The 20,921-nt window shown below is 42.0% G+C and overlaps 2 protein-coding genes across 12 annotated transcripts in view; one reads left to right on the top strand and one right to left on the bottom strand.

The window, feature by feature from the left end:
* The window catches only part of slc12a4 (solute carrier family 12 member 4), a 201,404-nt gene that overhangs the window by 17,397 nt on the left and 163,086 nt on the right, over positions 1-20,921 (top strand). The window lies entirely within an intron of this gene.
* LOC148400886 (ribonuclease P protein subunit p25-like protein) lies at positions 4,422-6,618 on the bottom strand. Of its 3 annotated transcripts, none has more exons than XM_088372047.1 (2): positions 6,311-6,618; positions 4,422-6,012 (listed from the first exon to the last, which is right to left on the bottom strand). In XM_088372047.1, the coding sequence occupies exon 2, from the start codon at positions 5,921-5,923 to the stop codon at positions 5,099-5,101; it is 825 nt and encodes a 274-aa protein (XP_088228173.1). In that variant the 5' UTR covers positions 5,924-6,012; positions 6,311-6,618; the 3' UTR covers positions 4,422-5,098. The 3 variants fall into 3 exon arrangements, with proteins under 3 accessions (XP_088228173.1, XP_088228174.1, XP_088228175.1); XM_088372048.1 differs by having other exon boundaries at positions 6,316-6,618; XM_088372049.1 differs by having other exon boundaries at positions 6,336-6,618.

Raw genomic sequence — 20,921 nt, 5'->3', positions numbered from 1 at the left:
TGTACTTTGTATAGTTAAAACTAACAAAACTCAATATATGAATATGAATTATCACACTTAATACCAGATCTTAGATAGCACACATTTCCCAGTGGCTGAGGCGCATATGGATGAGCATAACCTCAAACAGCGCCACAACCTATTTCCATTTCCATTTTTACCATTTAATTCATTATATGTCTATTATTTGATTTGATCTATAATAATCACAATACGTTGTATATTGCAGTATGATGATTTAATGGCATTTCAAGCTTACTGTTCGCTAAATCTCAGTTGTGGATTCTTTGAAGTGTCGCCACCAGAGAGCAGCAATGTACAACTGTCATTTTTATAATTGTGATCGTTAAAACTGTTTATCTATCATCCATTTTATGTACTTGTAAAATAAGCGTATTCCAAAGGATGGTTTACATTTGATAGTGCAGTTTCCGTAATGCTACACAGCCAGAAGCTAGTGCTTTGTAGTATTTATTTATTCATTTATATATTTATTGAGGTGGAGGTTTAGGTCAACACATATGGGACTTAATTGAAAAGACACGTCAGGAAGGAATCATCTTCTTCCGATGCTACACACTCTTATCACAGTAGCAACTCAGCCTTTCCAGTCAATAATTTAATATTTTGCACCCTCCTTTGACTGTAAAAAAAAATATATACATATATATATATATATATATATATATATATATACTAATTAAAATATTGAAGTCAGTACTCCTAATTGAAGTTTTAACATATTGGAGAGTTTTCGTGTGGTCACTAGTGAGACGGAAGTAACATTTGCTAAAAAAAAATGGCCTGTTGTCAAAAGCAATTACAAAGTGCCCTCATTTCCTAGTGAGGCTTTAAATAATGCTGAAGTCACAGTTTTGTAACTTGTCATTTCTTCTGCCCTGGATGTTGGCAGCCTCACGGCCATGTGTTCATTATCTGCAATTCCAGCTTTTGACTCCAGCACTGCAATTACATCCTCGGACGCACTGATTAATCCAACGCGGAGGCTTCATTGTTTTATTTATTTATTTTTCCTTCAAAATGAAAAGAACATAAGCGGACACTTTGCCAAGGAGTAGCTGCTCGTTTGTGCCATAGTCCTTATGTTACAATAAGACATTTCAATGGCTGCTTAAGTGTTCTCCTAAAATCTTCAATAAAGGAGGGATTTAATGTAATGGAGGTTCACACAATGGCGTGTTTAACTAACGAACGTTTCTTAGTCTTTTGCTGTACTTAAGCCACCGTACTATTAAGCTTTGAATATATTCATGTTTTTGGAGGATACGAATTTCCTAAATCCTTATGCAATTTAAAATGTCAATTCTCTGGGGAAAAAAAAATCTTGTTTATGAACTTTTGGTATTGATGTTGTGGCGGCCATGACACGCTCTTCTTCGTAATTCCAGCCTAGGGGTTGGAGGCGCTCGTGAGTGGTCTGTGCAATCCCCGACAACAACAAAAAAGTTGAAATAGCAAAGCAGCATCTAGTGGTAAAATTACAAATGAGGCCTGTGGAGTGTCTGATCTGTCTCTCTTCATGTCTCCAATATAATTTGTAATATGCATTCTGATGTTTCATAGTAATATTTTTGTTTTCAGAATTTTAAGTATATTTTGTAAAAAGTGTATTCTTGTGCACAAAAAGTAACAAAGCCCATTTTGTTTGTATACGGTATTGTTTTTGTAATTGCGTCGTCATCATACTCCCCCTCTTTTTGCGTTCAATGCAAAGTCGCAAATGAAATGTTTCCTTTTGTAGCCTTCTTCATTTTGTTTGGCATTTCTTCCACACTCCTATTCTCTCGACTCTGTCACATAATCAGTCATCACCCCCCCACCCTCACTTGAAGAGTTAAACGGAAAAAAAAGAAAACAACAGCAGCTACGCAACCGACTGGAGCAATGTCGACTCCACTCCGGCACAAAACATAGGCCTCTGTAAATATTAAATTTAAAAGGATTCCCAGATAAGGCGGCTTGAAAAATTGAGGCAGCACCCCATTCTTCTAGATAAGAGAAGACGGAGCCATCTGGAGGCTGCCAGATAGCGAACTCCCACGCCATCCCCGAGACCTCACTCTCATCCGAGGCGGCGGCCGAACGAATGAGTACCAACACTTTCATTATGTTAACTTTCAAAATGAACTCATTGACATTCAAAGCATATGCTGTTTTTCCCACCCTTAGTAAACACAATGTTACTCTTGCGTCCCCTCATAAGAAATCGCCAACGCGTCAGTCTTAAAACTAATGTTTATTACAAGGGTGTCGTGTTTACGTTTTGGTAATATTTTGCTTTACATAAGAAATAGCCATCAATGACATGGACTGCACTTCTAAGCCCAAGCAAATAAGAAACATGGGGAAAAATATTTTCAAACCCGTTGAATCGATGTGTGGACACTAGACAGAGTGGGGCCTGAAACACTTTTTACATCCACACTATGAATAATACAGTAAGGTGTGAATTTTTGCTGCATGCTTTGAATAGGAAAAGTCTTGCCATCTGGTGAACGAAACAAGCTTGGCCACACATACCGACATCAGTAACACATCATCCCAAGATTTCAAAAGCAGAGCATTCTTGCGTGAAACGGAAAAACGTGGTGTTTTGCCCCATGCTTTTCACACATGTACAAATCAGGAAAAAGAAGCGCCATCTGGTGGTAAAATAAAATACACAGACACGAATATCCAGCTTCAGGTGTGCTTATTTCTGTTGAAATCATGCATTCTTGCAGAAAACAATATAAGTTCCAATTTATTTGTTGCATGCTTTGAATGGGAAAAATATGGCAGTCAATCAAAATGTGATGATAAAGGATTTTATTCGTTTACATGGTTTTCAATAGTTAAATTTAAACCTAATTTTTTGGAGGTTTGCCTTCTTAGGCTCATATAAAGAATAGCGATAACCCGTATAAGGGTTAAATATACTGCGTGCATCACGTATAAACGTGTTTTGTTTTGGGTGAAGGCCTGCATCTCCCCCAAATCCATGTTGACTGTTTGCAAACAAATAATATAACTGTAATCAACTCTCAGGTTGTGTGAATAACCTTGTCTGTATTGCTACTTGCTTGACTCCTCTGCTATTTCTTCACAGCCACATTGGATTTGGCTCCAGGATAATACTTTTGTCACAATGTTTTATCTGCTCTCTCACTCCGCTGTTACCCCTAATTACCCCCACCTCGGTGCCGCATTTTACGCTCGGCCCACCAGAATTCCCAGATAGCAGATGCAGGTCGATTAGGGAATATCTTTTTGACCTGCATTGCGCAACGATTGTCCTATCGGTTCCGGGATGAAAGCTGTTACCTGCTTGATAACGGGCGACCCTGGAGCGATAACCTTCGGGCTAGTTTCGAGGACGCGCCGTTTTGCTTCCCACCTGAGCGCCTGCAGTCACAGCATTTCTTATTCAGCCTTGTGACAATTTTTTTTTTCCCCCCCAAATGGGATTTGCCACGAGGTTAATCATTAAGTTCGGCTCTTCGACTGTCCGGGTGACCGCTGATCACCGGTTGAAATGTGATGAAGGGCTATGAAAAAACGATCCCAAGGAAAATGCAGCGACTTTCTTTCTTTCTTTCTTTCTTTCTTTCTTTCTTTCTTTCTTTCTTTCTTTCTTTCTTTCTTTCTTTCTGTATGCAGAGTCGATTTGTCGCCGCGGTTACGCGGAGTCACTTTGATTAATTTACTTAAGGATGCTGACATCTGCGTTTGCAGATTTTCATTAAGATCAATGGCAAACGGCTTCAGACACGCTTCCACTTGTCTAGGCTATTATCCCCAAAAGGCACGGTAGATTAAGTAGAAAAATAACTCGTTGATTAGGATAAAATCTCCCTTTCAGAATCAATTGTTTTTGTTTAAGGCCACTTTGAGAAATATAATTAGAATACACCTTGTTCAGAAAATATGCGTGCAGGCCCCGAGGCTAAAAGTGACGGTAGTAGTGGGGGGGGGGAGATAATGTGTTACATACTTTTGAGGAAGAGTGCAGTGTGAGCTACTGTCAACCCTAGTTTTAATCCTTCCCTCTGCTGTGTTGTGCGATGTTATGTTGTTATCTTAATGATAATCGCTGCCTGTATTTCTGTGCCCCCCATCCCCACCAGCTGCCGGGCTCCTCTGCCAGGCTGGGGCGGGGTGAGGAGATGCGCCTTATCAACAGCTTTGTCATTAAATCAGCTTTTTCTACGCCACGTCCAAAAAGTTTACCGTCGTCGCTCTTATCAGAAAGGATCAGCAAGTCGGTTTTCTTTTCAATCACAGCTTTGCGCATTCAGCCGGGCGGAGATAAAATACAGCATAGGCGTTTCCATAAGGGGCGGAAATTGTGTTTAATAGTGGGACAAATTAAAAATGGACAATGGTGTGATTTGCATTTGTCAACAGACAGGCAGGCAGACACACACACGCGCACACACACACACACACACACACACACACACACACACACACACACACACACACACACACACACACACACACACACACTATGATGTATCACATTTTGCTGCATGCTTTAAATGAGGAAATGTAGCGCCATCTGGTGGATAAATAGTAGTCGGTAACTAGGTTCAGCCAGAAGTCTAAAATGAAACTTTAACACAAAAGTTTTTTTTAGGATGGATTAGTTGATTAAATGCATGATTAAATAAATAGGCAATTTCACCTTTTTTAATGAATATTCTCTGGCAAGTTTGACATTCAACACAGCCCAAAAAAAAGCGTAGCGGAAAGAAAACATGTTATACAAAAGAAATGGTCAATGTCAAGATTTGCATTTGTCATCAACAGTTTTCAGCAGTTTATTTTTTTTCGTAACCTTTGCTTGACACAAACAAGAAAAACGTCTTTGCAGTTCATGGCTTATTTTCAATCTTAAAAGTATTGTCATCAGGTTTAAGGTTTCACAGCGGGTACATAATTGACACAATTTTGACGTCTGTCTGTACAGAAGGCAAGCTCAGAACATCCCAGTTAGGCTACAATTGGTAGTTAGGTCTTGTGCCAAAGCGCTGCTCCGTCTCAGTGGCTCTTCTGATTGTCTCAGAGTTGTGCTCAAGTGGACTCTGACATCCAGTCAGTGCAAGAGGGGGGTCACGGAGACCCCTTCGCCCGAGCACACACGCTTACAGTGCTGTAAACCTCTGAACGGCAAAGTGTCCGGGGGTCTCTTGATTGCCGACGGCGTGGCGCGCTCGACACTGTCCTCCCACAGTGCGCCAAGAGTCTCTGGGGGTTGGTAGCCCGGCTCCTGAGGGTCCAGTGGGTCTTTAGATAGCAGGATGCTAATAGAGGGCACGGTTCTGTGCACGGTCATCTCTGACGTACCCCCCTCGGTGTTCTCCCACACCTCCTTGACCACCTTATACTGCAGTTTGGTCAGCTGGTGCAGCGAGCCCACTTTCCGCTTCATGATTTCGGCACACGTGATGGTCTTGGTGACGGCGCGGCCTGAGCCGGTGAAGACCACCTGTCTGAGTCCGCCCTCTCCGGCACCACAGAGTCCTTGGTCGCCTTGCATCCGCGCCATAGCGAAGCCCATCAAGTTGCGGATCTTACTCCCTTCTTTAACGCGCATCTCCAGTACCCCTGAGGCCAGTCCGGGGAAGGGACTGGGGCCGTGCTCCTCGGTTCTGCAGACTTTCTTAAAGCCTTCCTGCCCTAGTTTGAGTGCAGCGGGAGGCCCCGGTTGAGGTGTCGGTTTAAGCGCGGTTGTAATATCGTTGTTCTCCACTTTGGGCAAGCTGGCATTCGTGACGTTCTGACCCTGGTATGGAGGAAAAGTCCCAAAGTGTTTTCCATTCTCCATTTGAAGCGACGCATTTACTTCCAGTCCCTGATGGGGCTTGAACGCACCCCCGGTCAGGAAGTGGCCACTGACCATGCCGTCCCCCGTGAACATGACTCCCGTCCTCAAAAGCCTCACTTCAAGTCCAGATTTATTTACTTCCCCGTCATGGCAAGCCACTCGACTCTTCCTCCTGCTGACAGCTGTAAAGTTTTACAAACAGACTTCATAAAAGAAACATTACCCTCTTCTCTTCTCCCCCGACAGCGATATCAACGCAGTCTTTAATGCAGACTCTCTGAAAGAGCTGGAGAATTAAGATAAACGCCCGGCTAGTGAATCAAAAGCACTGCCGGGACCATTCAAGACATTCTTTAAAGAGTGTCTCCATTTCATAGCATTTAGAAAGCGCTTCAGGGACAGATAACGATAATGAAAACAGCCTATATTGTTACTTTCACTTCACTTTTTCCTGAAGTAGCTACCGAATATAACAAGTACTTTGCCTGTAACTTTAAGATGTGACCTTTCCTCAAGCAGTCCGGTCCATTCAGGTGTCGTTCTCAACTCAGAAGTGACCTCTCATTTCAGTCCCGCTTAGAAGTTCCGCCGTCAAAATTTACACTTTTGCCCATGTCTACTCCTGCACAAGTCCGTTACTGGAGTTGCATGGAGTTCCCCGGCGCGTTGGTCTGGATCGTCTCCAGTGATGCCGCGGGAAGTATGTTGATGCTCCCCGCAAAGAGACATGAGGGACCGGAGCTGCCTCGGCAATGCTCACAGAAGGAAGGTCTGTGTGGCTGAGTGAGGGAGGTGGTGGTGGGAGGGGGGCATTTGGAGGAGGGGGTGGGGGGGTAACCCTCTTAAAGGTACATGGCATTTTGTCTCGCATCCAGAACACCGTCCTCTCCTCTGCTACATCAGCTCGCCGTATCCCTTTAAGGAATTTCATGCATGTCCCCAGCAACTTTGTCAATCTCTTTAGAGGACATGGCACTTTTGAACATACACGACTGATTAAATCTGAGCACCCGAATAGCAGCTCTGTAAATTGTAAAAAAAAAAAAAAAAGTAATTGCCCAATATGGATTGAATTAGCTGCATTGTAATTGCAAACATCCTTCAAAAGGGTCGTCTGAAAGGCAGCTGCATAAAATTGTGGCGTATTTTAACTCGGCGAGGTCCAAACCTGGTCCTCGAGGGACGCTGATGTTTGAGATGTCTCCCTTCTCCAACACACCAAATGGCGACTCTTGAGAACTAGAGACGGACATACATGCTTATGAGATTGACACACATGATAGTCTGAATAAATAAATAGAACTAAAATGACAACAAAATAACTGTATACGTTTGTTTTTACTTTTGAAGGAATTTAACCGGTATTTCAACTTTTACTACTAGAGTCTCGTTTAGACAAGAATCTGTACTGCTACTTTAATACACTACTTTTTACCGCCTATACTAATTTTGGCTATAGCTCTGAGCCACAAAAAATATTCGGTCTTTCGCTCTAGTGATCAAAGACTCATTATGCAGTGAAAGCAACTCTTCGGTGACAGTCTTTCTTCATCCTCTTATTTGGATGGATACTAGATGGATTAATAATGAAAGGTGTAGAGCAATCTTAATGAGCTTCCCATCACCAGTGGGTGGCGCTGCCCGACTCACTTCTCACACCCTCGACAGGCCCCGACAGGGTGGCGTCCACCTAATCAGCTAAGCGGACAGGTGGATTTGTTTTTTTCTCCATGTGACTGACAGATAGGAGAATGCGTGAGGACAGCCCACTGAGGCTGAACCTATAAGGCCGGGAGAGAGACCGACGAGTCGTAACTAGCCTTCCACTCAGTATATCTCCCGGTAAACAGTGGTGCCCAGACAGCTATATGGGGCTAATATACAGGCCTGTTGGTTGTGCACGATTCATGCTAATAAGGGAATCCCTGGCCTTGACCTTCTTCTGAGAACTTCCATCTTGTCACCTTCAAATGTTTCCATTGTACCTCAGACCCCTATGTACTATTCATATATGGGTATTATTATCCAACTGTTGCCCATAAACAAACATAAAAGTTGAGTGGCTTTAAATGCTGTTATTCGTACCAAATGTGTTTAATGGGGATCTCGGCGTTATAAGAACATGAGGAGTAATTTCACATCAATGTGTTTCCATTGGAGGAGAAAAAAAAATCTTTCTTTTGTTGCCTTTTGTTTTTCCTGGCTGAAAAGAAGACACAAGAGCAAGGACAGGAGGAGGAAGGGAGGGAGAGGGAGTGATTTTAAGCGCTCGCCACCAAAGTGATCATTCTGTTGTTTGGGAGAAATTACGCTCATCAGTCATACGGAGATGCGCAGCTGCCTACAGGGATGTGGTAATGTCACTGCGTAATAAAGCGTGTGTGTGCATGAGAATAGCAGTGGCGGGAGGGTAAGGGGGTTTGGTTAGGCGGGGGGTGCAAATGTAGGAGGGCAGCGGGTGAGAGGAGTCTAATTTAACCACAGAGAGCTTTAAATTGATGATGAAAACTGCTCTGTAATCATCTGTATTTACCACATCATCACGGCGCGTAGTTTACTGCTTGTGGCGTCTGGCGTCGACATTATTGATGAACAAACTCGCTGCATTAGAGAGAGCCCGCTGTGTTTTGAAGAGGAAAACGCATACGGGAAGCTAATATAGCGTCGGCTACACCTTTTGCTAGGTTTTTCTTTTGTTGAAACAGAACAGATGTCATTTGATCTGAAAATATCGGCCAAGAGACTTCCAAAATGAAGATAACGTTTGAAACTAGCAAAGGCAGTTTATGCCTTTGCTCTCTTGGTTGTCGTTACAATTTCCATCGTATTGTTCGTCAATTAGTTTTGTAAAACTAAAATCTAGGCCTCTGAAGTGGTATGAAATAACCTTTTTCAGAAAAGACGGTGACAAACCTGACAGCTAACCAGTCGTTGCTCACTTGGTCGTCGTTACAATTTTCCATCATATTCTTCACTTAATTTCGTAAAAACACAATCTTGGCCTCTAAAGTGGTATGAAATAACCCAGTTGAGAAAAGACGGTGACAAACCTGACAGCGAACCAGGCTACTTATGAGAAAAACTAGAAAAGCAGTTCACATCTTTGCTCACTTGGTTGTCTTTACAATTTCCATCATATTCTTCTTCACGTACTTTTATAAAACTAAAATCTTGGGCTCTGAAGTGGTATGAAATAACCTTTTTGAGAAGAGTGTTTTTTTCCCTTTCACTTCCCTTTCACACGTCCCTCCCTGCATTGTAAGTGCCTTCATTTAATGACGGGAAAAGGCGGCAGCCGTGTCGGGGACGGCGGCTGTTTCGGCGGCGACGGGCACTCACGCTTGGTCACTTGCTCCTTTGCAATTTCTCTGCACTTACACTTCACTTGATCTAACCTTGGTTCATATCTGTGACTTTCAGTCCTCAGGGAAACCCAGACCAAACCGTTTCACTCACCTCAGCTGCAATCGAAAGCAGTAATAAGGATGTTTTTCTTTCCTCATAAACTTCCTAAATTTTTTTTTTTTTTATGACCTGTATTAATCATGAGCTACTTTTAGCATGTTAGTTGTTAGAGGACCTATAGTAAAGCAATTCTAAAGCTTGTTTGTTCATGAATATCTTTGAGTTATCCTTTGCTTACCTTATGTTTTTAATTGCGATTGAATTTGAAGCGACAAAAACCCGTTGATTGTTTTTCGTTAAATAGAACTGCTCATAGACTTTAAAGCAGCAATATGAAGTTCCGCTGGATGCATCAAAGCTCGTCAAGGCGATAGAACGAAGTGTTGTGGTGCATAGTCAGGGCTACGCATACACACACACACACATACGCGTGGCCTCCCCCTTGACAGCCGGTCACTCACTTTGCGTTAACCGCAAGTGTTTTCACGGTCATCAAACAACGGTGGCCTGCAGGCGCTCATTTTCGCTTCGTGTGGCGCTTGCCCTGCAGCTTGGTTCTGCCCCACAAATTCACAGCCGGCCCCCCGGTTGGCAAAATTGTGGGAGTCACGACACACACACACACACACACACACACACATGCATATGCACACAGCCTCTGGATAGGGACACACACAAAAAAAGTATACGCTCAGCATAAGGAAGGCTGTTGGAGCAATTACAAAAACATGGCAGAACACGAGCGAGCGGGGCCGCGCTATCAGAGGGGAAATAGAGTGAGCGGGGGAAAAATGATGACGCCATTAATAACGTTTGCGGGAGGCAGGGTGGATGACCCTCCCTCCCCGCCATTTCTATGTGACAGCACTTTGAGGTGCAAATGGTCGCTGTGTTTGATTTTTGGACATTTTAAAGTGGGCCATGTTTCTGCAGTAATGGCAGAAAAATAACGAAACAGTGCTATTTTGACTTAGGGGTTGAATTCATTCCATGACCAAGCTCTTAACTCAATTTAGTTGTATTGCAAATATTTTCTAACTATTAACGGGACTAATAATGTCACCCAACAAAACATGAAGATAACATTGTATTGTAATGTATAAATTTGAAAACAGAAAATATAATAAAAGAGAATTTAAGCTGGTTCATAAAACAGACGCATGTTTATGACTGCCTTTTCCAAGTGTGACCAATCAATATATGATATAAACTCAGAGTGTGTCATGTTGTCCGCATTAGCTCACTATTCGCAACTCCTTCATTTGTGTTTTCATTTGTTCAATTAACGGCAGAAAATGCATCAGCGATTTTACCGCTTTCTCTTTTTTTTCCAAACAGCAGCTCATTCAGAACTCAAACTTTCCCCCCACAACACATAGCAAAACAAATCCACCAACTCATGGCTTGTAACTGAAAAGATTTAATTCAAGAAGCTAGCCGTGTAAAGGCGACTGTCTTTGCCATATGTGTTATATAAAATCCTTGAATGATGTGTGAGCTATCCCTGTCCCCCAGACATTCATCTTGTTGGTTGACAACACTTGCATCTTCTTTCTTCTTCTCGCCTTTGCTTGTCTTCTCCTACTGTTCACGCACACACAGACACAGACACACACGAGTTCCTGTTCCCTCGGGTGCAACCATTCCCTCGGCACTGCATTGCAGATGCGTCTCACAGTGAGCTGGAAGTTTCACTGAAGACACACGCAACATGACACAGCTTGAAAGAGATGGAGAGATAGATGCTAGTCTGCCTTCCATTTTGTTTGATTGTAATAATGGGAATGGCAATAATCTGGTCTGGGGTCAAATTGTCTCCATTATAAAATCGTTATCTGCTTTATTTAGATACGGCAACGATTTCGACAACTTTCGAGAGCCTCACTGTCATTCAATTTTGAAAGATGGTATATCTGATTTAGCCAGGATTTTTTTTCTCCAAGCAGAAACCTGTTGCAGATATGTTTATTTGTTATTGCAGGCGGTTTGATGAATGACACCCATTTAAATTGACAAGAACCGCAGCAGCTGATAATGGCCTTTTCTGTCTGCGTCTATTTTGACTGGCCCCCCCAGGCTAACAGTTAATGGACGCTATAGAAAAATGTTGATCAATTATATTGTGAATTAATAGACCGTACGGCGGGAAATTTGGAAGGCATAATGAAAGCCTCGGAGCCACAATCCACCATCTCTACTTTTCTATTTGGAAGCGTCGTGCCTCTCCGCTGTACATGTGCGGACAAATATTGCTACACCTGAATGGAAAGATCAACAATCGAGGTGACGAATAGAAAAAATTCCACGTACTTGTAGCCTGAAGCCAGACGTGTTGGGAAAATGAAAATGTTATCTTACAAATCATTCTTATGTATCCGTTGGCCTCAATTTGGCTTTGAAATTTAGTGGCTTCGAACTCATCAGAAATACATTTTCTTATCTGTAATTACGTCGACGTTTCCTCTCCAATCAATCCCTTCTTCTTCAGGGAGGAAGTTAAATTTTGAAACAACCCTGACTGATTTTTGATTGCTCTGCGGTATATGAGACCTTGATCTGACTCACGGTTTGATTTAGTAGAAAATCATCCCAAAAAATTATGCATGTCATAAAACCTTCAAAAACACAAACCTTCTGCTACTTTTTTAAAAACTCCATTCTATACCCTCACTGATTCTGACTGCTGGCCCAATCATCCGTGTCCATGTTTTTGTCTTTCATCTGAGTTTAGACACCATATCATTTACTTGGATATTGATTTTTTTTTTCCACTCAAGCCCCAGTGTAAGCTTTTCAACCCCCGGCTCTCCCAAAGCCTTTCGACTACGCTGCGCCGGATCAGTGACTTGTGTAAGACAAATAGAGACAAAGTAGGTGGTCTCTTTTTCTGCTATGCCGGGTCTAGTCTCTCATCAACATCCTCCTGTTTTTGTAGTTTTCCAGATGGCCTCACCCCTTCTACATCCCACCGTTCCTCACTTGGAACTCCCCAGAACACACATTTGCATCAGGTCACTGCTCGCTTCCGCGAATGCTATAATCCCGCCGAGCTCGCCACCCTGAAAATGCTCTCTTTGCAAGTACAGCGGGAGGTCGATCACAATCCGTTCCAGGGAGCCGGTCAACCTTTTCCATTTGTTCACGTTTCAGAACCATTTCGTCCCAGGGGAGGAGGGCGGGGGGTGTCGGGGAAATTCAGCAGTATCACACTTCTAGGATCAAAATTGTTGTAACTCATACAATTTTAACTCTAATTGTCATCCTTCTTCTTCTTTTTCTATTACTGATCACTATGACTGACTTACAGTAGCCATATTGGACTGATCGTCTTAAACAAAGACATAGATGACTTCATATTGAACACGGCATATATTCAAGTGTACATTCTGCTTCGATAATATTACTACAATTCCCAAAAGTAAATTGTGAAATACCATTATTTCCTGACTATAAGACGCACCAGCTAAAATCCGGGGGAAATCCTGTTTTGTTCATAAATAAAATGCACTGGACTATAAGCCGCAGGTGTTTTGATGGTTAATTTCCATATGTTAGAGAATATGCACAAATTGTACAATACCATAAAGATCATGAAAACTCCATAGATACGCCGCACCGGATTATAAAACGCAGCATTCAAAGCTTGTGCAAAAAGTAGCGGTTTACAGTCCGAAAAAAACCGTTAATAAATCAGCATAATACTAAATGAGCTGAAATCTAACTTAGCTGGCCGGCTACATTTTCAGATTTTGTTTATTGCTGGCTTTGGTGACAGAACAGTCGCAGTCATCTTAAAGGATCTTCTCACCTGCGTCACCAACCAATCATCCCGTGCCCTACAAATCCTTGGTAAAGCCGTTTTTTTTTACAATAGAGGCATAATTGCGGGAATTTAATTGCTCTGCTCCCACAGCCCGCTAGCTCTGAAGAGCCCAATAATTAGAAACAGGGAAAAATTAGGCAGCAATTTTGTCTTGGCAATTATCATAATGCAAAAGAAGTGCCATTAGTATTGCTAGCCCCACACATAATCCTTTGACATCGTCATCACTTTGGGTGCAACCACTCTAGCCTTTCCCACTGCTTCTGTCACTTCAGTCATCGGGACAGACCAACGGGTTCGTAAAACATCCAACCTCGGAGTACTCCGAGGATTAACCACGAGCTCCTTCGAAGCCCCGTGTTTCCCTTTAAAGGTATATAAATTGGGTGGTAATCCTTTTTCACCACGTCGTCCATGAAATTGGGTTTGATGTAACAGCAAACGGTGGATTCATTTATGCCTCACTAGCACTGGATTTTCATTGTCATGTATGAGGTTGTACTCCATATTATTCATCCAGTATTTAAGCGTACAACCAAAGATTTACTTTAAGAAGGCAAACAACGGCACAGCAAATGCACTTTGCATACTTTTAGTTCATTTGGACATTATACAAAGAAATAAAACAAAGTCTCAGCTGTTTGCCACATATTTTAATCTTTGCCTCAAGCTAAGCAAAATGTGTATTCTGCAAAATCCCAACAAAAGATGCTGTTTAACATCCGCACGTTTGGAGATTAAACAAACTCACTAATCTCAAACACTGGGATTCAGTGTTCATTTATTCTTTCTTTACTACTCAGCAGAAAAGTACTGGGCGGAAAGAACAATGTTTTTGGCTGCAGTTCATCAAGTCTAAAGAGAATTTTAGACTGTGCTCACAGGTCATGATTGTTCTAGTAAAATGACACAACAGCGCACTCTCGGAGGTCAAACAATCTGTTCCGTCACACTGGTCAGCTGTATCCCACGGCGACACTGTCGCCCTGATAAAACCTTTATTCGCCGTGATATTTGAAGTATCAAAATAACATTCTGAAGAGACAGAATGGACCATGTATAATTGATTTCCAATTGGCAATGTAAAATCCGATAACTGCTTGTTTGTTTTAGATCGTTTTCATTAGCCGCACCAAGAATGGCCTCTTGACTAAGCACTCTGCTTTTGCCTGACCAGCCATAGACAAAAAAAACTTTACGGTGGATGCGACCAACCTGTGCCTTTTATTTACAAGCTTAGAAAGTTTTATTGGATTCTACATGACCGACCATAAGGACCAAACCAAGATCTGCAATGCCCAAGTGTAGGATTAATTGTGCGTCTCCAGTACGGTGGAAGGAAATTACTTTGGGTTTTAAGAACCTCCTCAACATTAAAGTTAGCTAACTCTCCGTGGCTCCGAGTAATCAAGCAATGGGATTTGTGTAAGATTTTAATTGGGATGCATTATCCCAACCCCTCACAGACCCCCAAGAAGCAGGCGAACGATACGCACCGATAAGTATGAAGGTCAACCAGCTGCTTAGGCGGAGCTACCCGCACTCCCCCTACTCGGTATCAATCTTGCAAAGTCGAGTGCGTATTCGCATTAGCCGGTGACCAGGTGGCGATAACATTTCCAAAGAGCAAAACGCTGAGCACAATTAGTCTGTTTTCCCTCTTCGTCTGGGTTTACGATCACTCCGGCACTTGTTTCATCGCCGGTTACAAGATCCAAATGCCATAAAAGGAGAAGAGCTAATGAAGCCGTATGTCGAGAATAAAAGAGGGATAAATGAAAAATATTTGAAGCTCCTTTACAATACACCTGCATTTATATACTGTATATATACACTAGGTGAGAATATTTGCCGGTATTGAATGGTCGACGTTGCGCTTGGAGGAGCATTCCGCTGATGGAATCAAAACCCCTTTCACACATTCAAATGAGGCGCACTCAGCTGTGATTGGTATTGGAAAGGCATTTGTCGGAACAGAGGCTCACAGAAGGCTTCTTAAATACAAGGCAATCACAACGACTGACGGCGAGGCGAGAGAGGTGTGCCCGGACTGCAGAGTGGGGAAATGGGACAAAGGATTATGATGGTAATAAGCAGTAAACCAAAACAAAGTCATCCCCTGATTCCCTCCCCTTCACTCTCTCTCTCTCTTTGTCTGTCCCCCCCCAAATCTCACTCGCCCTTAAATCCTCCCGCTCACCGGCTGCATCTCGTATTGACAAGGCCCATTTTCCCCCATTGCTGCCGGAGCCACAATTTAAAACTCATTTCTCATTATTTGCCGCGAATCCGTACACACGGGCGCACAATTTCTAATCTGTCGAGGCCATGATGACTGCTGGCAGAAGCGTAGGCTCTTTATGCAGATGCCTGACTGTACACCTGCACGCAATGTCAACTCTTGCACACCCGGATGGCCTTATTTTATTACAGGCGTCAGCGAATCTGCAAGCCGTCAACTGTGAAGCTTTTTGTGCTAATGTCTTTTTTTTACCCTCCCCTCTCACCCTTCCTTTGACTGGGCTTGTCGTGCTTAGTTTTTTTTTTTTTTACATCCCAGTCATGTGCCGATCTAGACACTAAATTTTTTTAACTTAGTAGAGTTAGTAGCCTAAAGCGCAGTATTCCCAAATAATTAAATAGTATTCCATGTTTGGTGGGTGTATCAGATGGAATGCAATAGAAGGGAAGTCTGGTTCTGATACTAAGTCCAAAGATGGAGTATTCCATCCTGGGACAGCTTCAGGCTTGAGCCCCACTCCGTCCTGTGCATGTCAGTGCAATTTATAGAGAAAACCGCCATGAAGCAAATGAGACTCATTATGTTATTAGACTCAAATTATTGACCCTCTTGATGCATTGCTTTTTGGAGGGGAGGCAATTATGTTTCTATAACAGTTTGCTTGTATATATAGATAGCTTGAATATATTCTACACACAACCAATATGACTCCTTACAAGTTGTGTCCCTGTTTGTGGCATGAGATCCATCTTGTTTATGTGAAGGCATACAAACGCGACAGTCAAGTGGGCGGCCTGGTGATCGCACCCATCCATAAACAGGGTTGTTAATTCAAGTGAGTCTTATTGATCGTTCCACCTCTGAGTGGATCGACAAAGTAAATGCCCACCAGTGATGTATTGTCGGGAGAAGAATGGATGAAATACTGACTTTGGCTGAGGGAACATGGACAAACTACTCTGACATAACACCTCTCAATTCTGGATGTAAACTCACAAAGTCCTATGTAGTGCACAAGGCTCTCATGATGGCTCAATAGTTTTCTCTTTTATAATTTTTGTTTTGGCGTTTACTCACGACCATTTTTTTATGCTGCCATCATATTTTCATCATGTTGACTGGTATATAGAACTCTGATATTTCAATATATATATATTGAAATAGAGTGGTTTATGAAACTCTGATATTTCAATATATATGAAGAAAAAAAAATTGTTTTCTTCATATATATATATATATATATATATATATATATATATATATATATATATATATATATATACATATAGTACAACACCATTGTAAGAATTACACATTAGAAACATCGTTGAAATGCTTTTCTGAAAATAAACCAAGCGTCGTGTGATATTTATATCTAAGCGAGTAGATAGAGCATGTGGAGAGCAAGTCAGGTGTGGTAATTCTTCAGTTCTTGGCAAATCCACAAATATGGGATTGAGCGGCGAGAAAAAGGGTGTGTGTGTTTAGACAAAGAGTGGTTTTGGGTTCGTGTTTGCGCCACCTCCGCTGAGGGAGGGAGTGTTCTTTTTTTTTTCTCCACACTCCGTTAAGGCGGGAGAGTCGTCGCCGGGCAGACGGATGAAAGGAAAAAGTGCTGCTGTGGCACTGATAAAGTGACTGAGGACCACTACCGCCACACTTGGACAATTCTGCAAACACACACGCATGCGCACGCACATACGCATACACAATCCTATCCCCTTGCTTTTCTTGACTCGCCTCTGCTGCCAAAGGCAGTGATCTTGCCAGCGTAGTCATGACTCTCTCAGTCATAAATAAATACACACGAGGTATTGCTTGCACATGTACATTGTTCATAATTTAAAATTGTTCGCCATTGCTGTTTACTCTGAAATTCTTCTGTCAAAAATACACAAACGATGAAGAATAGTCATGAATATCCGCGACCAAATCAGTTGGTTTTAGAGGGATGTTCTTTTTTTTAATACGATGAGTGTGAATACAGTGAATGCTTCGGCGTTTGCAAATTTCTGGCTTAATTGTGGTACGTTTCCTCCTGGTCAGCCCAAACCTTTGGTGCTATCTCAGTGGTCACCAAATTGTGGTAATGTGTGGCATATTGTGCTTACTTAGACCGCAAACTAGAAATGTGCTCCATTTGAGTAGAATTGCTTTGAGATGTGATTAAACAAGTCTTTCCAAACAATCAACCATATTCCAAAAAATCAATTACCTGATTAATCGATTAAGTGCCCATTGTGCTTATTCTCTTATCTGTTGTGGTTTGAAAAAAAAAAAAATCGGCTGCAAAATCATTTCGATGCTTTTCGCCTTAGGCGGAGTTTAAGCTTGGGCAATCGCGACCACTTTTTAAAGGCTCCCGAAGGCGTGAGGAGAGATTATAATCAGTCACTGCCAAGGCAGGCTGCCTGAAGGCCTTGTGTTGAGGTGAAGGGCGATGTAAAGTTAAAAGTTGCCCAAAGTTCCTATTTATTTATATAATCTTATGTCAGTATTATATATTTATATAATTTATATATCATTTATAAAAGTTATCTATATAATTTATATATTTATTTATGTGGTGCCAGACTATATTTAGATACTGAATCTGTTGTATAGAATATAATAAGAATGTTTTTTTTGGGCATGTTTACATAGCCTTTAAAAATTCTAACCCAGCCGATATATGTCAACGCGCAGGTGAGAGCATACGATCCATATATAGGGACGGTAGAGTTGCGAAAAAAAGAAAATACAATTTCTCCATAATTCTCCGTTCAGCCGAAGTAAGTGGCTTTCCCATTGTCGCACATGGGTACAAGCCCTGTTGGAGAATGTGACGAGCTCGAGCGGATAATTGATCAGACTGAAATTACCAATGGATTTCTTTCACGAGCCTGTGCCTCAAAATCCATTGTGTTTTCAGTGGTAAGGGGCGTCTATCGAGAATCATAGCGGCATTTAATACAGTGGAATGGGCACACAACACGGTGTTAATAATCTGTTTACACAACAGCCCCACACTTCACATTGATTTCCTTTGGCGCAGTGCATCACAAACTCGGGCTTAGTTTTGAGACATTTGGAGCGAAACAAATATGAGCATTATGTACGTTATATTGTTTTAGTGCAATACAAGGTGTCGACAAAGTCGCCTCACAATTAAAAATAAATATTAGAAAAGCGGTTGATGAGGGATAAGCTTTACTGATTAGCATTAGTATTGCAACTGTAACATAAAACTAACATTGTCTGCTGACGTAATTCATTTGTTGAGCAATGTTTGCGTAAATGGAAAAGAAAGATTGAATTGTTTTCCTCATATCAACACGTAGTGCAGACTCTATTTACAAAGAGCATTTTATGTTTATCTTTTGGCAACTCAAACACTTAATGCTAATTAACTTCACTTGATTTAATTAGTTGCGGGCGCACTGATAGCTCTTTCCTTTTAAATGGCCCCATGGAAAAAAAATATCGACTTCTTCAGGGACTTTTATAATTTGCTGCGTGTTTATGATGCATTCGTTGCGTAGTTTTGCACAGAGTTGAAGAGCAAACCCATTCAAGGCTGAACAATTCCAATCTGGATCACCACCAGAATTCTAAACCTTGATATTTGGTTCAAGTCCAACTTGTTCTCATTGCAAAGTAATTTAGGAAAATGAAGTTATGTGAACTAATGCATCCTGGGTCACAAACCGTGACCTTCATGAAACCTTTAAATGTACAGGTAGTTTAATTTGAATATATAATTATAACTAACCAGACTGTGAAATAAAACATTAACTTTACATTTTTTTATGAAATAGATTTATTTGCATTTTCCTCACCAAATCTCATCTCATTTGCATGCTACGATTTACCACAATGTCTCATTTCAAAATACTGTTTAAAAAAAAAAAGCTCACAGAGCTAAAATTTGACTTTTGAAGCATTTTTATTCCCCAGAAAGAAACATTTGTCTTTACAACGAAAACATAACCCTCCTCTCGGGTTATGTTTGCCATAGTAGGCATTAAGTCTTATGTGTGCACTGCGCCCACTCAGAGGCACGTTCATGAAAATGTTTGTGTGAGTGCCACGCGACTCTGCATCTGTCTTCAAAAGAGGCCGTGAATGATCTTATTTAGCGCGCCAGCAGATTTCCGCTTTAACCTGTCGGCCATGTTGGCTGCCGCTGCATTAACGATCACAAGAAGAGGCGGGAGTGTAGCTAGCGACGTCCACACCTTGTTCTTTCCTCGCTATCTCCACACCCCGGCCCGTAGCGCATGGAGAAGGAAGAAAGAGCAGGGGAACCGTGGCGGAAAATTACAGTCTTCACATGCCAGCCAGGAAGCCTGCTGTGCTTCCCAGCTAAGGAATCGGGCGCACGTTTTATCGTATCATGTATGTGTGGAGTGTGCACATCCTTTTGCCACATTATTCTTCATTTTGAAGGCGTTAGTGTGAAATTAAGTCTTGAATGTTAATTTGTTTGAAATAGAACAAGCCCATGTTTTGATGCATATCGACGCGGTCCAAACCTTACAGCTACTATTTCTATATATCTATGTCTATATAAGTTCAAGCATTTGGATTGAGAACAGTTTGGATCAACCTGAACTTCAATGACTTGTTACAAAAGCAACAATTTCCCAAAGGCATGAGCAAATATCAGTAATTTGGTTGTAATCCAATAAAGTACGTTGTTTTCAATTTCCATTTTTTTTCCCGTTTTTTTTACTTGTACTTTTTGCTCATTTGCATGAGTGACATTATGAGACAAAATGGTTGAAACTCTTTTTTTAGGTGGCAACAGCTCCACGACCCCTAAGGGCCACGTCCCCCCGTTGCCATACTACACATTTCCCGTGCAGTTCCGTCGAGGCAATGTTTTGATTGGCCGTGCGAAGATTAAAGCGTTGCACTCTCTACCAAGGAGAAAACTATAATTGATATTTCAGCTCTAGGCAAACTTGCACTTGCTGGCCACTGGCTGTTTCAGCAGAAAATTAATTTTAGCACAGCTTGGCGATTACTGTATTTACTCCAAGTTTGGTCTTTGCCTTATATTAATACCGCAATAGTTTTACAGCAAAATTGTAAAAAGTCACGATGGCACACATATGGAATGAGAATGAGCAACTCCTGCCAACTCCCGATCAAGACTTTTGCCCTGATAGTGTACCTGCTGTATTTTCTGCAATTTCGCAGCCTTGTGAGGTTAGTTTCTTTCTAATTGCATGTTTAATGGCCCTTGCAACGATGTTGCGTTTTAAGATGTCAAGCACATCAGGGGGAATCTAAGTCAGATCTCATCGGTCCCCATAGCTCCTCAGCTGCCGGCAGCTTCTCTTGTCCACTTCATTAGTATCGCTCGGAGGGTGTGAAGACCATAAAACCGCACCTAGCATGAAAACAACGCTCTGATAGCGCCCTCGCTGCGCACTCCTCCGGAATGGGCCATTGGAGTGGACACAGGGGATTAGGCGGACGACAGCGGTGTGACTCTTCTCGGACCGCATTAACAGGACATTAGGACTCATTTCCATTCCGCCGACGTGCAGCCTCCGCGCTGGCCACGAGAGCGAAAAATCATTGTGACCCTCATGCTCCGAGCCTTTCATTTCCTGTTACCATTCAAGCCAGCC

This window comes from Syngnathus floridae, chromosome 3 (assembly GCF_059516105.1).
Source record: "Syngnathus floridae isolate MCC-2025c chromosome 3, RoL_Sflo_1.0, whole genome shotgun sequence".
NCBI classification, from domain to species: domain Eukaryota; kingdom Metazoa; phylum Chordata; class Actinopteri; order Syngnathiformes; family Syngnathidae; genus Syngnathus; species Syngnathus floridae.
This window is presented reverse-complemented; position numbering and strand designations above follow the sequence as displayed.

Excerpts from the sequence above, each read along its gene's own strand:
- LOC148400886 (XM_088372047.1), bottom strand. The coding sequence starts at position 5,923 with ATGTTCACGGGGGACGGCATGGTCAGTGGCCACTTCCTGACCGGGGGT.